This window comes from Rhinolophus ferrumequinum, chromosome 13, assembly GCF_004115265.2.
Source record: "Rhinolophus ferrumequinum isolate MPI-CBG mRhiFer1 chromosome 13, mRhiFer1_v1.p, whole genome shotgun sequence".
NCBI lineage: Eukaryota > Metazoa > Chordata > Mammalia > Chiroptera > Rhinolophidae > Rhinolophus > Rhinolophus ferrumequinum.
In genome coordinates, this window is record NC_046296.1 from 32,587,009 (window position 1) to 32,601,077 (window position 14,069).

The 14,069-nt window shown below is 37.1% G+C and overlaps 1 protein-coding gene across 3 annotated transcripts in view; it reads left to right on the forward strand.

Annotated features, from left to right (window-relative positions):
- RTN4 (reticulon 4) overlaps positions 1–14,069 on the forward strand; it is a 70,373-nt gene that overhangs the window by 11,988 nt on the left and 44,316 nt on the right. Inside the window, exons 2-3 of one of the 3 annotated variants that reach the window (XM_033125249.1) lie at positions 8,321–8,377; positions 9,062–11,464. The exons of 1 other annotated variant lie outside the window; for it this stretch is intronic. In XM_033125249.1, the coding sequence (XP_032981140.1) occupies positions 8,321–8,377; positions 9,062–11,464 (2,460 nt within the window). The remainder of the gene's footprint in view (positions 1–8,320; positions 8,378–9,061; positions 11,465–14,069) is intronic. One more of the 3 variants, XM_033125250.1, reaches the window with a different exon arrangement.

Consider the following 14,069-nt stretch of genomic DNA (forward strand, 5'->3'; position numbering starts at 1 on the left):
GTGTCACTTTTGGAAATGTATGCCTTTCAAGGAATTTTTCTATTTTATTTTGATGAATAGACATCGAGGAATTTGTCCACTCATCTAAGTTGTCTAATTTATGATATAAACTTGTTCATAATGTTTTCTTATGTTTTTAGGATCTATAGTGACAGTCCCTCTTTTATTTCCAATACTTGTTTTTATCTCTTTCTTGATCGACTTGAGGATTATCAATTTTATTGATCTCTTCAAGGAACCTTTTTTGGGTTTCATTGACTTTTCTCTGTTGTTTGCTTATATTGTATAACATTGGTTTCTGCTCTGCTTTTTATTTATTTTCTTCTTATTTGGGTTTAACTTGCTCTTTTTCTGGTTTCGTAAGGTGTAACCTCTTTGAATTCAACCCTTCTAAAACCATTTAGAGCTATAAATTTCTTGCTCAGTTTGCTTTAGCTGTATTCCACAAATTTCCATTATTTTATTTAACATTTTTCAATTTCCCCTGTGGTATATTCTTTGATCTATGGGTTATTTAGAATTTTGTAGTTTAATTTCCAAACACTTGGGGATTTTCCAGATATTTTTTGTCTTACTGATTTCAGTTTAATTCATGTAGTCAAAGAACATATACTGATTTCAGTCTTTTTATGTTTACTTACTGAGACTTGTTTTATAGACCAGGAAATGGTTTATCCTGGTGGATGTTCCATGGGTACTTGAGAAGAACGTTATTCTGTTGTTTGTAGTGCTCTATAAATGTCAAGTTTAGTTAATTGATAGTGTTGTATAAATCATCTAGTCTTACTTACTGATTGTGTGTGTGTGCAGTCTGTCAATTAACTGAGAGCTAAGTGTTAAAAATTTTAAATAAAATTTACAGATTTGTCTGTCTCCCTTTAGTTTTTGCTTTATGTATTTCCCACACACCTTTAGTGTTGTTGTATCTATTTAGCGTAATGTCTGTTTACTCCTTTATCATTATCAAATGCCCCTCTTTATCTTTGCTCAACATTAATATAGACTCCAGATTTTGTACGGTAAGTGCTTGGATGATATATTCTTTTACGCATTTTACTTTTAACCTACCTGTGTTTTTGTATTTAAAGTGTGTCCTGTAAAAGGCACATAGGGTTTTTATCTAGTCTGAAAACCTCTGCCTTTTATTTTAATTGGAGCCATTGAAGTCTTGTTTTCTCTTTGTCCCATCTGCTTTTCGTTGTTTTATGCTTCCATGTATTCCTCCATCCTTTGTGCTTTCATTGTCATAAATTTTCCTTCTACAAATATTATTGTATAATTATTTGAGCTTCAAAATTCCACTCTTTTTTAAAGAAATTAAGAAATGAGAATATTTTGTGTCTACTTAGACATATTTACCATTCTGCTATTTGTTCTTCATGAAGATCCAGGTTTCTCTCTGGTATATTTTCTCACTCTGAAGAACTTTATTGAATATTTCTTGTAGTGCAGGTCTCTTGGTGATAATTCTTTGAGCTTTTGTTTTCATATTTTGTTTATCTGATAATATCTCTGTTGTCTTTATTTTTTAAGGATGTTTTTGATGAATGCAGTCCATCTTGTTATTCCTGGTAGTTATGTTTTATAAAGTCACAGAAGACAATAAAGTAGCAAATACTGAATTATAGCCCCTAGGGGAAGTAACAGGGTTAGTTACTTCCTATGAGAACTTCTCTAGTTGTGGCGTTTTCGTTAACTGAGCTATACATAACTTCATTTTGTGTGTGTTTCTGGTTAAAGCCGCATTATATACTATATATTGTTGATTCATTAACATTGAACTCATGGCCAACAGCTCTGTAACTCACAGGTCATTGAGGTTCTCTGTTCATTCTTTTTGTCCCCCAGCCTGTTTTCCCCTTCTGTACTTCAGTTTGGATAGTTTCTTTCCGTTATTTTCTAGAAGCTTATTGATCCTTTCTTCCGCATTGTGCAAACTGCTCTTACGCCCATCTGGTGAATTTTTCTTTCATTTAATGTGATTTTCAGTTATAGAATCTTTTTTAGTTCTTTGTTTCTTGTCTGTATTTCTCTACCAAGATTCTCTGTTCACTCATTATGTCCACCTTTTACTGTACATACGTAGGAAGATTTTAATAGCTATTTTAATTTTTATTTTAGTGTTTGCTAATCCAAAATCTACATTATTTCTGTTTGTTTATATTGACTGTTTTTTCTTATTTATGCTCATATTTTTTGCTTCTTTTTATGTCCAGTAATTTTTAATTTTATACTGGTTGTCATGGGTATGGTGTTTGTTCTGTTAGGCAGTTAATATGCTGGCAAATCATCTTGATCTTTTCAAGGCCTGATTTTAATGTTAGGGTGGGTCTAGAGCAGGGATCGGTTGACTTTTTTATTAAGGGTCAAGTAGTAAATATTTTAGGCTTGTGGGTTTATACAGTTTCTGTCTTAACTACTCATCTTTGCCCTTATAATGTAAAAGTAGCCGTAGACAAAACATAAAGGAATGGACATGGCCATCTTCCAAAACAGATTTGGCTCACGAGCCATGTTTTGTTGACTCTTGGTCTAAGGTATCCCTTACTTTAGGGTTAGAGTAGCTCCACTGTTAAGATGTTCCTTTCCTGGAGTTTCACTTTTATACTTGCAGTGTTCAGTGAGATCTCTCCACTTTTTGATCTCTGGTCAAAACTTATAGGTCAGGTCTTCCAGCCCAGTCCGACTTCCAGGACACCCATTCAGCTCACAAGTCTACTACGGATTTCTCTGCTAGGCCTTGCTGAGCCTTGTGTTGTGTGTATTTAAAGGAAAAAGCCAAATATTTAAAAGGAACCCTTATCCAGGTTTCTGGAGCTCCTTTTCTGTGCAGCTTTCCTTTGCATATTACGGTGAACCACAAATTCCGGATAACTCAGAAGCTTCCTCAGCTCAGCAAGAGTGCATATTCTTGGGTTCTTCCCTGGGTTGTTAGCTGCCCTCAGGCAGAAAGCCCGGGCGTTCATCTGGTGTGCTTCCCTCTTCTCACAGTCACACTCCTTCCTGGAGTGCCTGTTGCCCAGTGTCTCAAGACATTTGCTTCGTATATTTTGCCCAGTTTTATTGTTGTTTATGTTGGAAGGGTTCCGCTGATGTAATTACTTCCATAACTAGAGGGAGAACCTCTTCTCTGAGGTTTTAAAATGCTGTTTGTTTTCCTTGTTTTATAAATTAGATAAGATGTTAATGACCAGTTACACATTTGGTTAATAAACAGCTTTTTAAAAATGAACATGTCAAGGAGAATACTCAGCTATAAGAGTGTGTGGACATTGGTGAGCTTGTGATAGCATGTAATTTTTCGAATTGACTGATAATAAATTAAAAGCTGCCATATGACTTACACTTTTTAAAAAAGTGATTTACGTAAATCTCTTTAGTGAACTTTAATTTTGAAACTGATCGTTGTGTGATGGAAGTGAATAGCATCCAGAGTATGTGGCCCTGTGGCAGCCGAAATTTACATTCTAGGTGTAGGCGAGGAAATGACTCTAGCATTAGGGCCCACATGAGGAATAGATCATATGGGAAAAGTTCTGTGAATGGTGTTCGTCTTTTATATTGTCATTATAAGTAGCTTAGTGTTTCTGCTCATTTTATTGAGGGTGATAAGGAAATAAATGTATATTTGATTATAGTGAAGAAGTTATAAATGATAGTTTTCTAGCTTTGTCATTAATTAGCTTTGTGACTTTGAATAAGTTACTTAATTATCTGAGTTTAGGTAACTGGACATGTGGTGGAAGATTAACAAAAATAAGATACGGACAAATATGTTTTACAAAGAAAGTGAGGCTGAATATGGTGAATTTGAGCGTTACTGAATGTCAGCATTCAGATATGCAGGAAGGGGAAGCGTGGGTTTGGTTATGAGGAATCATGTGTGATTAGCAGAAATGACCTGTGAGGAGCTGTTGAGATAAGTTTAGACAGTTAAGTTGGGGCCATGTGGCGCCGGGCCTTATTTATCTAAGATTTTAGGTATAATTCAGTGGATAACGGGAAGCTTTTAAATGTTTTTGAGCAAGAGAATATATAGAATTGTTCTTTTAGGAATGTTAATTTGATGGCAGTAGAGAGACTTAATAGGAAAGTTCTGGCTTCCCTTTTGCCTATTATTTAGTAAAAACTATTCTGTTTTTTTGAACTATGCCACTGTTTTTCCTTAGTATTGGTATAATTAAATTCTTAATATTTATTATGTTTTTCTGGCTATCTTTTCAGAAAAGCGTAAATGAGGTTGATGATTACAGTTTTAATTTCATTCAGTGATTAGAATTTGGCATTATGAGTAGATCATAGAAAGGGGGAATTGTTTACCTTTTTTTTTAAGCCCAATAATATGTAAATGTACATACAACATATGTCAGTAATTCAGAATGTTATGCTTTTTACTTACTATAGTATCCCTGATTGTAGAATAGTTTTATTCACTTGTGAAAGTCAGGATCTTTTACAGGAAAGGAAAGACTAATCTAAAATCAGTAATTTTTTTCAATTTTTAGATGTTCTAGCCTTAGAATTTGATAGCTTATGATAATAACTATTGTTGATCAAAATTTTCTTTGAACATTTTTAATTTTATTAGTCATTTTTAAAATCTAAATTTATATAGTAAAGTCAGGAAAGGGAGACCACAGCGGTTAAAAGAAAGAGTATGGACTTGTAAACTCTCTGGATTCAAATCTCAGATCCATCACTTTCAGTTTTGTGACACTGGGCAAATTATTTAGCCTTTTTATACCTCTTGTTTCCTCATCCGTGAAATGAGGATAACAGTAGTACCTGTTGATAGGATGGTTTTGAGTATAATATCAAGAGTATCTGAATTAAATGTGCCTGGCTAGCATGAATGTCTCTATTATAGATGTTACTATATTGGGAAGAAGAAGCAATTAGTCAAATATTTCAGATAATTAAAAGGGTGTTTGCTGGGTAACACTTTATCTTGTTTCAGGAGATCAAATTTGAGGAGCTGATAAAGTAGAATTGACACCTGTCGCACTTATGCATAAACACATTCTTTGGAAGATAAAGCACATGAACTTGGAAGTTAAACCTGTTTAAATCCTGGCTCTGGCTTCCTAGCTCTGTGACTTAGGGCAAGGTATTGTTTTCCTTTCTCATGCCCCTCCCTCACATTTTGAGATAGATACTATTATTATCCTTATTTTACAAAGGAAATGAGGTGTAGAAATGCTTAAGTAATAGCTTTCTCAGGGTTACACAGTTTTAAGTGATGAACCTGGGATTTGAAACCAAGAAATTAATGATCCATGATTGCTTTAGTAGGAGTGAGCAACTCTGTTTTTCTTGAAGGCCAAATGATAGGGACCTTTTCTAGATCTTAGTTTTCTAAGTGCTTTTAGAAATGCAGTACTTGTTTTGTGGTTAATTTTGGATTAAATCTCATTTTCCAAAATGTGAAATTATTTTTTTCTTTTTTGAAATTTTGTGAATATTTGAAATACCAATTTATAAATTCTCTCACTTGGCTAGATAGGTGCCAGGGATATAGTTTTTAAAAATAATTTAAATTTATTGGCGCATGTTTAGATGCAGTTTGTTTTTCATTTAGTTTTAACACTTTCTAAGTAGACTGGCCTCTGAATTAGTGGCTTTTAACTATATAGTCTAGATGAAAAAGACAACTGTGTTAAGAATTTTGCTACCTTTTATTTAGATGTAGCAGCTGTGTAATTATTTGGTTCTGCTTTTTGACCCCCCCAAATCCTAGTTTTTTACAAAATTATCATTCATTATTTTAGCTGAAAGGAATTTTCAAATTCCCTCATTTTACAAATGAGAAACTATGTAAAATAACCAAGATCACAAAAACACAAGCTTTGTCATCTTTAAAAAGTGTGTACACGTATGTGTACATTTTATAAAATCTTATAAGGCATTATGTCTTACTGGTTTGGATGAGTGTCTATCCAACCTGTGGTTCTAGTTTATTGGAGACTTTTGATATCATGGATTTCCCCTCACTACCTCATCTAAGAATCCTTTATGACATTATACCAAGTATGGACTTACCTAAAATATATAGGACACCGTGAACTGAACTCTCCTGTTCATCAAGGGGAATAGTCTTGGAAGACAAGCCCATGTTCATGATAGCCACATCTCTGACTTTTTCTGTTGCCAGCCTTGTCTAGCTTAACGTATCCACATTTATTAGGTTCTGTCCACTAAAGGAATACCTTCCTGTCAGCCCTCAGGCTATTTCAAATTAGGTTTTCTTTGAGGCTTTTCTCTAGTGTAAACCACAGAAGATCTTTAGCTCAGGATTTCCCGACTGCAGGTATAAAATGACACTGCAAGGTTGTTGGAGAACAATGTATGGTGTATTAGTTGGCTCAGGCTGCCATCCCAAAATACCAAGGATTGGGTGGCTTAGACAACAGAAATTTATATCTCACAGTTCTGCAGGCTGGGGAGTCCAAGATCAAGGTGCCCGCTAAGTAGGTTTCATTCTGAGGCCTCTTCTCTTGGCTTATAGGTGGCTGCCATCTCACTCTATGCTCACCTAACCTGTGTGTATGAGTGTGTGTGCGTGTGTGTGGCGCACGCTGACACACAGAAGAATGGGCGAGACGGAGGGAGAGTGAGAAGGGTGTTGTCACACAGGCACGAGCAAAGCTCTGTGGTGTGTCTTCTTTTAAGGGCACTGATCCTATCCTACCATGGCCCCACCCTCATGACCTATGTAACCCTAAGTACCTCCCAGAGGGCCTGTTTCTTTTTTTTTTTTTTTTTAAAGATTTTGTTGGGGAAGGGGAACAGTACTTTATTGGGAAACAGTGTGTACTTCCAGGACTTTTTTTCCAAGTCAAGTTGTTGTCCTTTCAATCTTAGTTGTGGAGGGTGCCGTTCAGCTTCGAGTTGTTGTCCTTTCAGTCTTAGTTGTGGAGGGCGCAGCTCAGCTCCAGGTCCAGTTGCTGTTTCTAGTTGCAGGGGGCGCAGCCCACCATCCCTTGCGGAGTCGAACTGGCAACCTTGTGGTTGAGAGAACACACTCCAACCAACTGAGCCATCTGGGAGCTCAGCGGCAGCTCAGCTCAAGGTGCCATGTTCAATTTTAGTTGCAGGGGGTGCTGCCCACCATGCCTTGTGGTACTTGAGGAATCGAACTGGCAACCTTGTGGTTGAGAGGACACGCTCGCTCCAACCAACTGAGCCATCCGGGAGGCAGCTCAGCTCAAGGTGCCATGTTCAATCTTAGTTGCAGGGGGCGCTGCCCACCATCCCTTGCGGGACTCGAGGAGTTGAACTGGCAGCCTTGTGGTTGAGCGCCCACTGGCCCATGTGGGAATTGAACCGGCAGCCTTCGGAGTTAGGAGCATGTAACTCTAACCGCCTGAGGCACCAGGCCAGCCCAAAGGCCCTGTTTCCAGTTACCATTATGTTGGAGATTAGGACTTCAACATAAGAATCCGGGAGGACACAATCATTCAGTCCATAATGCATTGCATATAGTGATTAAGAAAATGGGTTCTGGAGTTGAATTGCCTGAGTTTCACTAGTTGTGTATTGAGTGAGTTAGTTAACTTCTGTCACTTGATTTTTTTTTTTTTTTAAATCTATTCAATGGGGGACTATTAACACTTGTAGCAGTAGGGCTGTAAGGAGCAAAATGAGTTCTTGCATGTAGAGTACTTAGGATAACTAGTAGACCACAGTGTTACTTTTAAACAACAATACTGATCATAATAATGCTCTTCCTAATGATAATTAGTATTTTATTTGTAATTTGGACATTGCTGTGTAGGACTAATGTTTTCAGATAATAGTGTACAAGACCGTTAGAATCTTTCTTTTTAAAGATAGACAATCTGGAATAAGGAAATGTGTGATACTCTGTAAGTATTCTTCTGAATTGAACATATGCTAAAAACAGATTAAGCCAGTATAGTTATTAATTTTATTTAAATGCATCTTTAAAATATTTGGCTTGATTAGGACAAGACAATTTAACTGAAAATGTGAGTAAAAACTGGATGAGGTATGTTAAAAGACAAGAATAGTATCTTAAAGCCATTTTGGTTCATGACGTTTCTTTTACATAAACATTGCCTCCTGAAAAATAGGCTCTATGGATATCATTTAATCAACTTTATAATATATATGATAATTTAATCTGAATTAACGGTACTACTTATGGTACAACATTTTCCTTCCCGTCTTGGCTTTTTCTCTGTGGATGAAATTTGGTGTTAACTCATTAAAAACTGAACTCTTGCTTGCTACTCTTACTTTCGTCTCCTTCCAACTCTGTCTTTGTTTCTGCTGAGGTTATATTCTATTTGTTTTTCAGATGAGACACTTTTTGCTCTTCCTGCTGCATCTGAGCCTGTGATACGCTCCTCTGCAGGCAAGTTCTTTCTGCTAGCCTTTTATCTTCTGTGTACTCTAACTTTATACTCTCTAGTATTAACTTTGTACAGAGTAGTTTGAATTTACTAAAAATTAGCATGGTTCCAAGAATGTTTGTCTACTGAAAAAATTGAAATTGCATTATATATGCTATGTCCAAGGGAGAAATGGGCAGAACTTGATTAATAATTGAATATACATAAGGAATTCTTGGACCCTGGATTTACATTTACATATTGACCATTTCATTTCTCCAAATAAAGTGGACTTGCTTATAGCTGAAAGGCTTTCATGTCCATGAATGTCACTCTGTGGCATTTAATTTATCCAGTGCCCTTTCTTTTCTATAGTGTCAGTCAAACTCTTCTCAAGCCCTCTTCCTCTAAAACTAGTTAAAAGTAGCCTTTTCAGTGATTATACTTGAGTATTTTCTCAAAGACTTGAATTATGTCCTTGCATAGCATATACGGTAATTGCCTCTGTAGTCATACACACATTTTATTGAGACTAGCTTTAATTTTTTAGCAATGATTCAAGTCTACTTGTTATTTATTAATTAAATGTTACTGACTTTTAGTTAACAGTAAGTCTTTACTAAAACTATTTTGAGCCTGTCATAAAACTTGCATTAACTCTGAGAACACTGGCACTCTCTAACTTTCCTTTCTGTCCATGGTCACAGAGAAAATTCTGGACTTGAAGGAGCCGCCAGGTAACACTGTTTCCGCTGGCCAAGAGGATTTCCCATCTGTCCTGCTTGAAACTGCTGCTTCTCTTCCTTCTCTATCTCCTCTCTCAGTTGCTTCTTTTAAAGAACATGAATACCTTGGTAATTTACCAGCAGTATTACCCACCAAAGGAACACTTGAAGAAGCTTCTAAAGGGTTTTCAGAGAAGGCAAAAAATCCTTTTGTAGACAGAGATTTAACAGCATTTTCAGAACTGGAATACTCGGAAATGGGATCCCCATCGTTCAGTGGCTCTCCAAAAGCAGGATCTGCCATAACAGTAGCAAACGCTAAGGAAGAAATCATTGTGAGGAAGAAAGATGAACAGGAGGATGTAGTTAGTGATAACATCCTTGTTAGTCAGCCAGAGTCCCCTGTAGCCGTTACTAAATTGATTAAAGAAGAGAACAAAGTTATGTCTCCAGAAAAATCAAAGGATAGTTTTAATGAAAAGGGAGTTACAGCAGGAGCTCCTATGAGGGAGGAATATGCAGACTTCAAGCCATTTGAGCGAGTATGGGAAGTAAAAGATACTTATACGCAAGATAGTGATATGTTGGCTACTGCAGGTAATATAGAGAGCAAGTTGGAAAGTAAAGTGGATAAGAAATGTTTTGCAGATAGCATTAAGCAAAGCAACCAAGAAAGAGATAGTGAAAGCAGTAATGATGATACCTCCTTTCCCAGTACACCAGAAGCTGTTAAAGATGGTTCAGGAGCATACATCACACGTGCTCCCTTTAACCCAATAGCAACTGAAAGCATTTCAACAAATATTTTTCCATTGTTGGAAGATCATACTTCAGAAAATAAGACGGACGAGAAAAAAATTGAAGAAAAAAAGGCCCAAATTGTAACAGAGAAGAATACTAGCACCAAATCATCAAACCCTTTCCTTGTAGCAACACCGAATTCTCAGACAGATTATGTCACAACCAATAATTTATCAAAGGTGACTGAGGAAGTAGCGGCAAACATGCCTGAAGGTCTAACCCCAGATTTAGTACAGGAAGCATGTGAAAGTGAATTGAATGAAGCTACAGGTACAAAGATTGCTTTTGAAACAAAAATGGACTTGGTTCAGACATCAGAAGCTATGCAGGAGTCACTGTACCCTGTAGCACAGCTTTGCCCATCGTTTGAAGAATCTGAAGCTACTCCTTCGCCAGTTTTGCCTGACATTGTTATGGAAGCGCCATTAAGTTCTGTAGTTCCTGGTGCTGGCGCGTCTGCAGTGCAGCCCAGTTCAGCACCATCAGAAGCTCCTCTTTCAGTTAGTTACGAAAGCATGAAACTTGAGCCTGAAAATCCACCACCGTATGAAGAGGCCATGAATGTATCACTAAAAAAAGCATCAGGAACAAAGGAAGGAATTCTAGAGCCTGAAAGTATTATTGTAGCTGTTCAAGAAACAGAAGCTCCTTATATATCCATTGCATGTGATTTAATTAAAGAAACAAAGCTCTCTACCGAACCAACTCCAGATTTCTCTAATTACTCAGAAATAGCAAAAGTTGCACAGCCAGTGCCTGCTCATTTTGAGCTAGTTGAAGATTCTTCACCTGATTCTGAAGCAGTTGACTTATTTAGTGATGATTCAATACCTGAAGTTCCACAAAAACAAGATGAAGCTGTGATACTTGGGAAAGAAAACCTCATTGAAACTTCATCTGAGTTAATGATAGAACATGAAAATAAGGAAAAAATCAGTGCTTCACAACCACCTAAGGGGGGGAAGCCATATTTGGAATCTTTCCAGCCCAATTTAAACACCACAAAAGATATCTTATCACCTGCTGAAGTTTCAGCATTGACCCAAAAGGAGAAAATTCCTTTGCAGATGGAGGAGTTCAGTACTGCAGTTTATTCCAACGATGGCTTATTTATTGCTAAGGAAGCAAAAATAAGAGAGAGTGAAACATTTTCAGATTCATCTCCAATTGAGATTATAGATGAGTTCCCTACAATGGTCAGTCCTAGAACGGATTCTTCTAAGTTAGCCAGGGAATACACTGATCTAGAAGTAGCCCACAAAAGTGAAATTGCTAATGTCCAGGATAGAGTTGAGTCATTGCCTTGCTCTGCATTACCCCAAGACCTTTTTTTCAAGAATGTACAACATAAAGATGAAAATAAAGTCCACGTCCCAGATGAAGTCTCCAAAGATAGGTCTGATACTTCAAAGGTGCCCTTACTGTCTCCAGATGTTTCTGCTTTCGCCACTGAAACAGAAATAGGCAGTATAGTTAAACCCAAAGTTCTTGTGAAAGAAGCTGAGAAAAAACTTCCTTCTGGTACAGAAAAAGAGAACAGATCACCATCTGCTATATTTTCAGCAGAGCTGAGTAAAACTTCAGGTAATCAGTCCATACATTGTTTTGTGCTTTCTTGTTTCCTTTCATGTTTCCTTACTATGGAACATTCCACTACATTTTATGTAGTATATTATTACATTCATAGTGTCTAATATATCACATTGATAAAAATTCTATTCTGTCTCAGTTAAAAGTTTTAGTGCTTTTCCTGCCCCTATTGCACTCATCACTCACCCTCGCTCTTAACTTTTCTACACAGTTACTCTTGGGTTATTTTTTATGGCACTAGGGAACTAGACAAATTGTTCTGTTAGAATTGGCTTCGATGTCTACTTCTTTTCTTTGGCTTCAGTGTTTCCTGATAGCAAGAAGAGCAAGAGGTATTAAAACAAAACATTTTCAGATGCATTTTACTTTTGTCTTCCCAGAAATTAATTCATTTTAAATTTTTAATGAAAGAACATTTCCGTAATGCTTCTAATATTTCAATATAATGTAGTATTTTTCAGTAATAGGTACAAAGTTACATATTCTGAGTAGTAGACATTTTGTTGAAAAGTATAACGTAAGGTATGCTATTAGGGATTCTTACGAAAATACTTATTCTCAGTTTTTTCCCTTTGACTCTACATTTCCCATTACCTGATTTGTGTAAAGTGATTTGCACATGTGGTTTTTATTTAGCATTCTAATTTAGCTGTGTTTTCTATAAAAATGCGTAGTGTTTATGTGTAGTTTACTGACTAGACTTATATATTGGAGATGGGTGGCACTCGCCGCGGAGCCCAGTGTAGAGATCGTTGCTATAAGCTAGAGGAGATTGTGAACAGGAAGGCAGGGGGTGAACGTGGAGACGTAAGACTTGCTGTTTGATTGGTTAGGAACCTGAAGGATAAGGGGAGGAATTAAAGCTGACTCATGTGCAAATACGTGGATGGCAGTGTGAGAAGCTGCGTTAGGGAACGTGAGAGAGTGAAGTGGGTTTTAAGGAGAGAAGATAAGAGAACAAGTTTTTCGTGTATTGGTATTAAGATATCTAGGTGTCATCCAAGAAGTGGGTGACATTATACATCAGAAGCTTTTGAGAGAGAGCTTGGCTGTGTGTGTCTGTTGCCCATGGGCTTAGGGATAGTACTAAAAGCACAGATAACAACTAGGGAGAGAACCAAGAGAAGAAGATTTAAAGGTGGATGGATTGGTCAACATTATCAAATACTAGCTCAGTTAAAATAAGGATTGTCAAAAAGGAGGGGAGATGTTGGCCTGACAGTGGCAGGTGGTTTGAGTGGACAGGGCTAGGGTTGAGGGGTGAATGGGACTTGAGCAAATAGATACTAAATGTTGACAATTTTTAAGAAGTTTGAGAATGGGGAGAAAGAGTGTTAGCAAGTGTGAGGGAGAGTATGGGGTTGAGGATGGGCCTTTAAGAAAAATGACAGGAGTGCAAGTCTAATTAAGGGTGCTTATAGAGAGGCAGGAGGGGGATGGGAGAGATCAAGTGGAGGAATTAGCTTACAGGGCAGGAAGGATTTTGAAAGACTTTGATTGTTGTGAACAAAAGGGTAAGTATGAGCGTTAATACTACGAGAGTTTTGTGACTGGTAGCTAAAGGATTGTTTGATGGTTTATGTTTATTCTTTACAGCAGTATGTTAGCTAGATCATTTGCTGAGAATAAACTAGAACACGCTTGAATGGAAGAGGTCTGAAATACCTTCTGAGGAGGGAAACAAAGGTATTGCAATAAGAGCCCAGTCAAGATTGACGGGTGGTCTGAGCGGTAAGGTGACTTTTCTTTGACTGTGCCCAGTAGCCTGGGGATGGGTTAAGAGAAGGCAAATGCTTATATTGATTCAAGGTTGTATTTTGCTAGATGGGACCAATGGAAAGATAGTGAAAGGAGTTGAGGATAATAGCAAGAGAATAGTTGGAAGTGTTGGACTTTAAGTTGAAGAATGTAAAGAGGGGAAGAGAGGTTGTAAAGGGGAGTAGAGGGAGTTCACAGGAGAATAGATCAAAGAACGTGATGTCGAGATTAGATCTAAGAATCAAGAGTAATAGGAATACATATGAACACCAGAGTGATAGGAAGCTGTAGTCAAAGAATTGTGTGTGTGTTTGTGTGCTAGATGTTGAATTTAGAATTCCAGGTTGATTATAGCGCCAGGATTTGGCCATGAGTCACGGGCAAAAGTTGAGTCGGGTGAAAATGGGGAGATGGTTCACGGTGCAGTGGAGATTTCAACAGCACATTAAAATGGTTTCGGAGACAACAGTAAAAAGGAGAGTCTGAGAAGCCCGGAGCAGCATGGGGATGATAGTGTGGATGAAGACCAACGGTAAACCAAAGATGAAGGCTAAGACAAAGTCTTGCCCTCATGCAGCTTTCACTTGATAATAGATAAATGGATATTGATATTTTTGGATAGAACTTGTCATGAAAAAATATCAAGGGATCAAATTCTGCATCATCATATCTTGCTCATTTCCCTTTTACAAAATCAGTCTTTCTTCCCAAAATTAAATTGCGAAATAAAAATAGTACAAAGAATGTCTTACACTCTTCGTCTAAATATACCTTTTAACATTTTCCCCATTTGCTTTATCATCTGTGGTCCTTCTTTCTATAGATAACTATGATTGAAAGA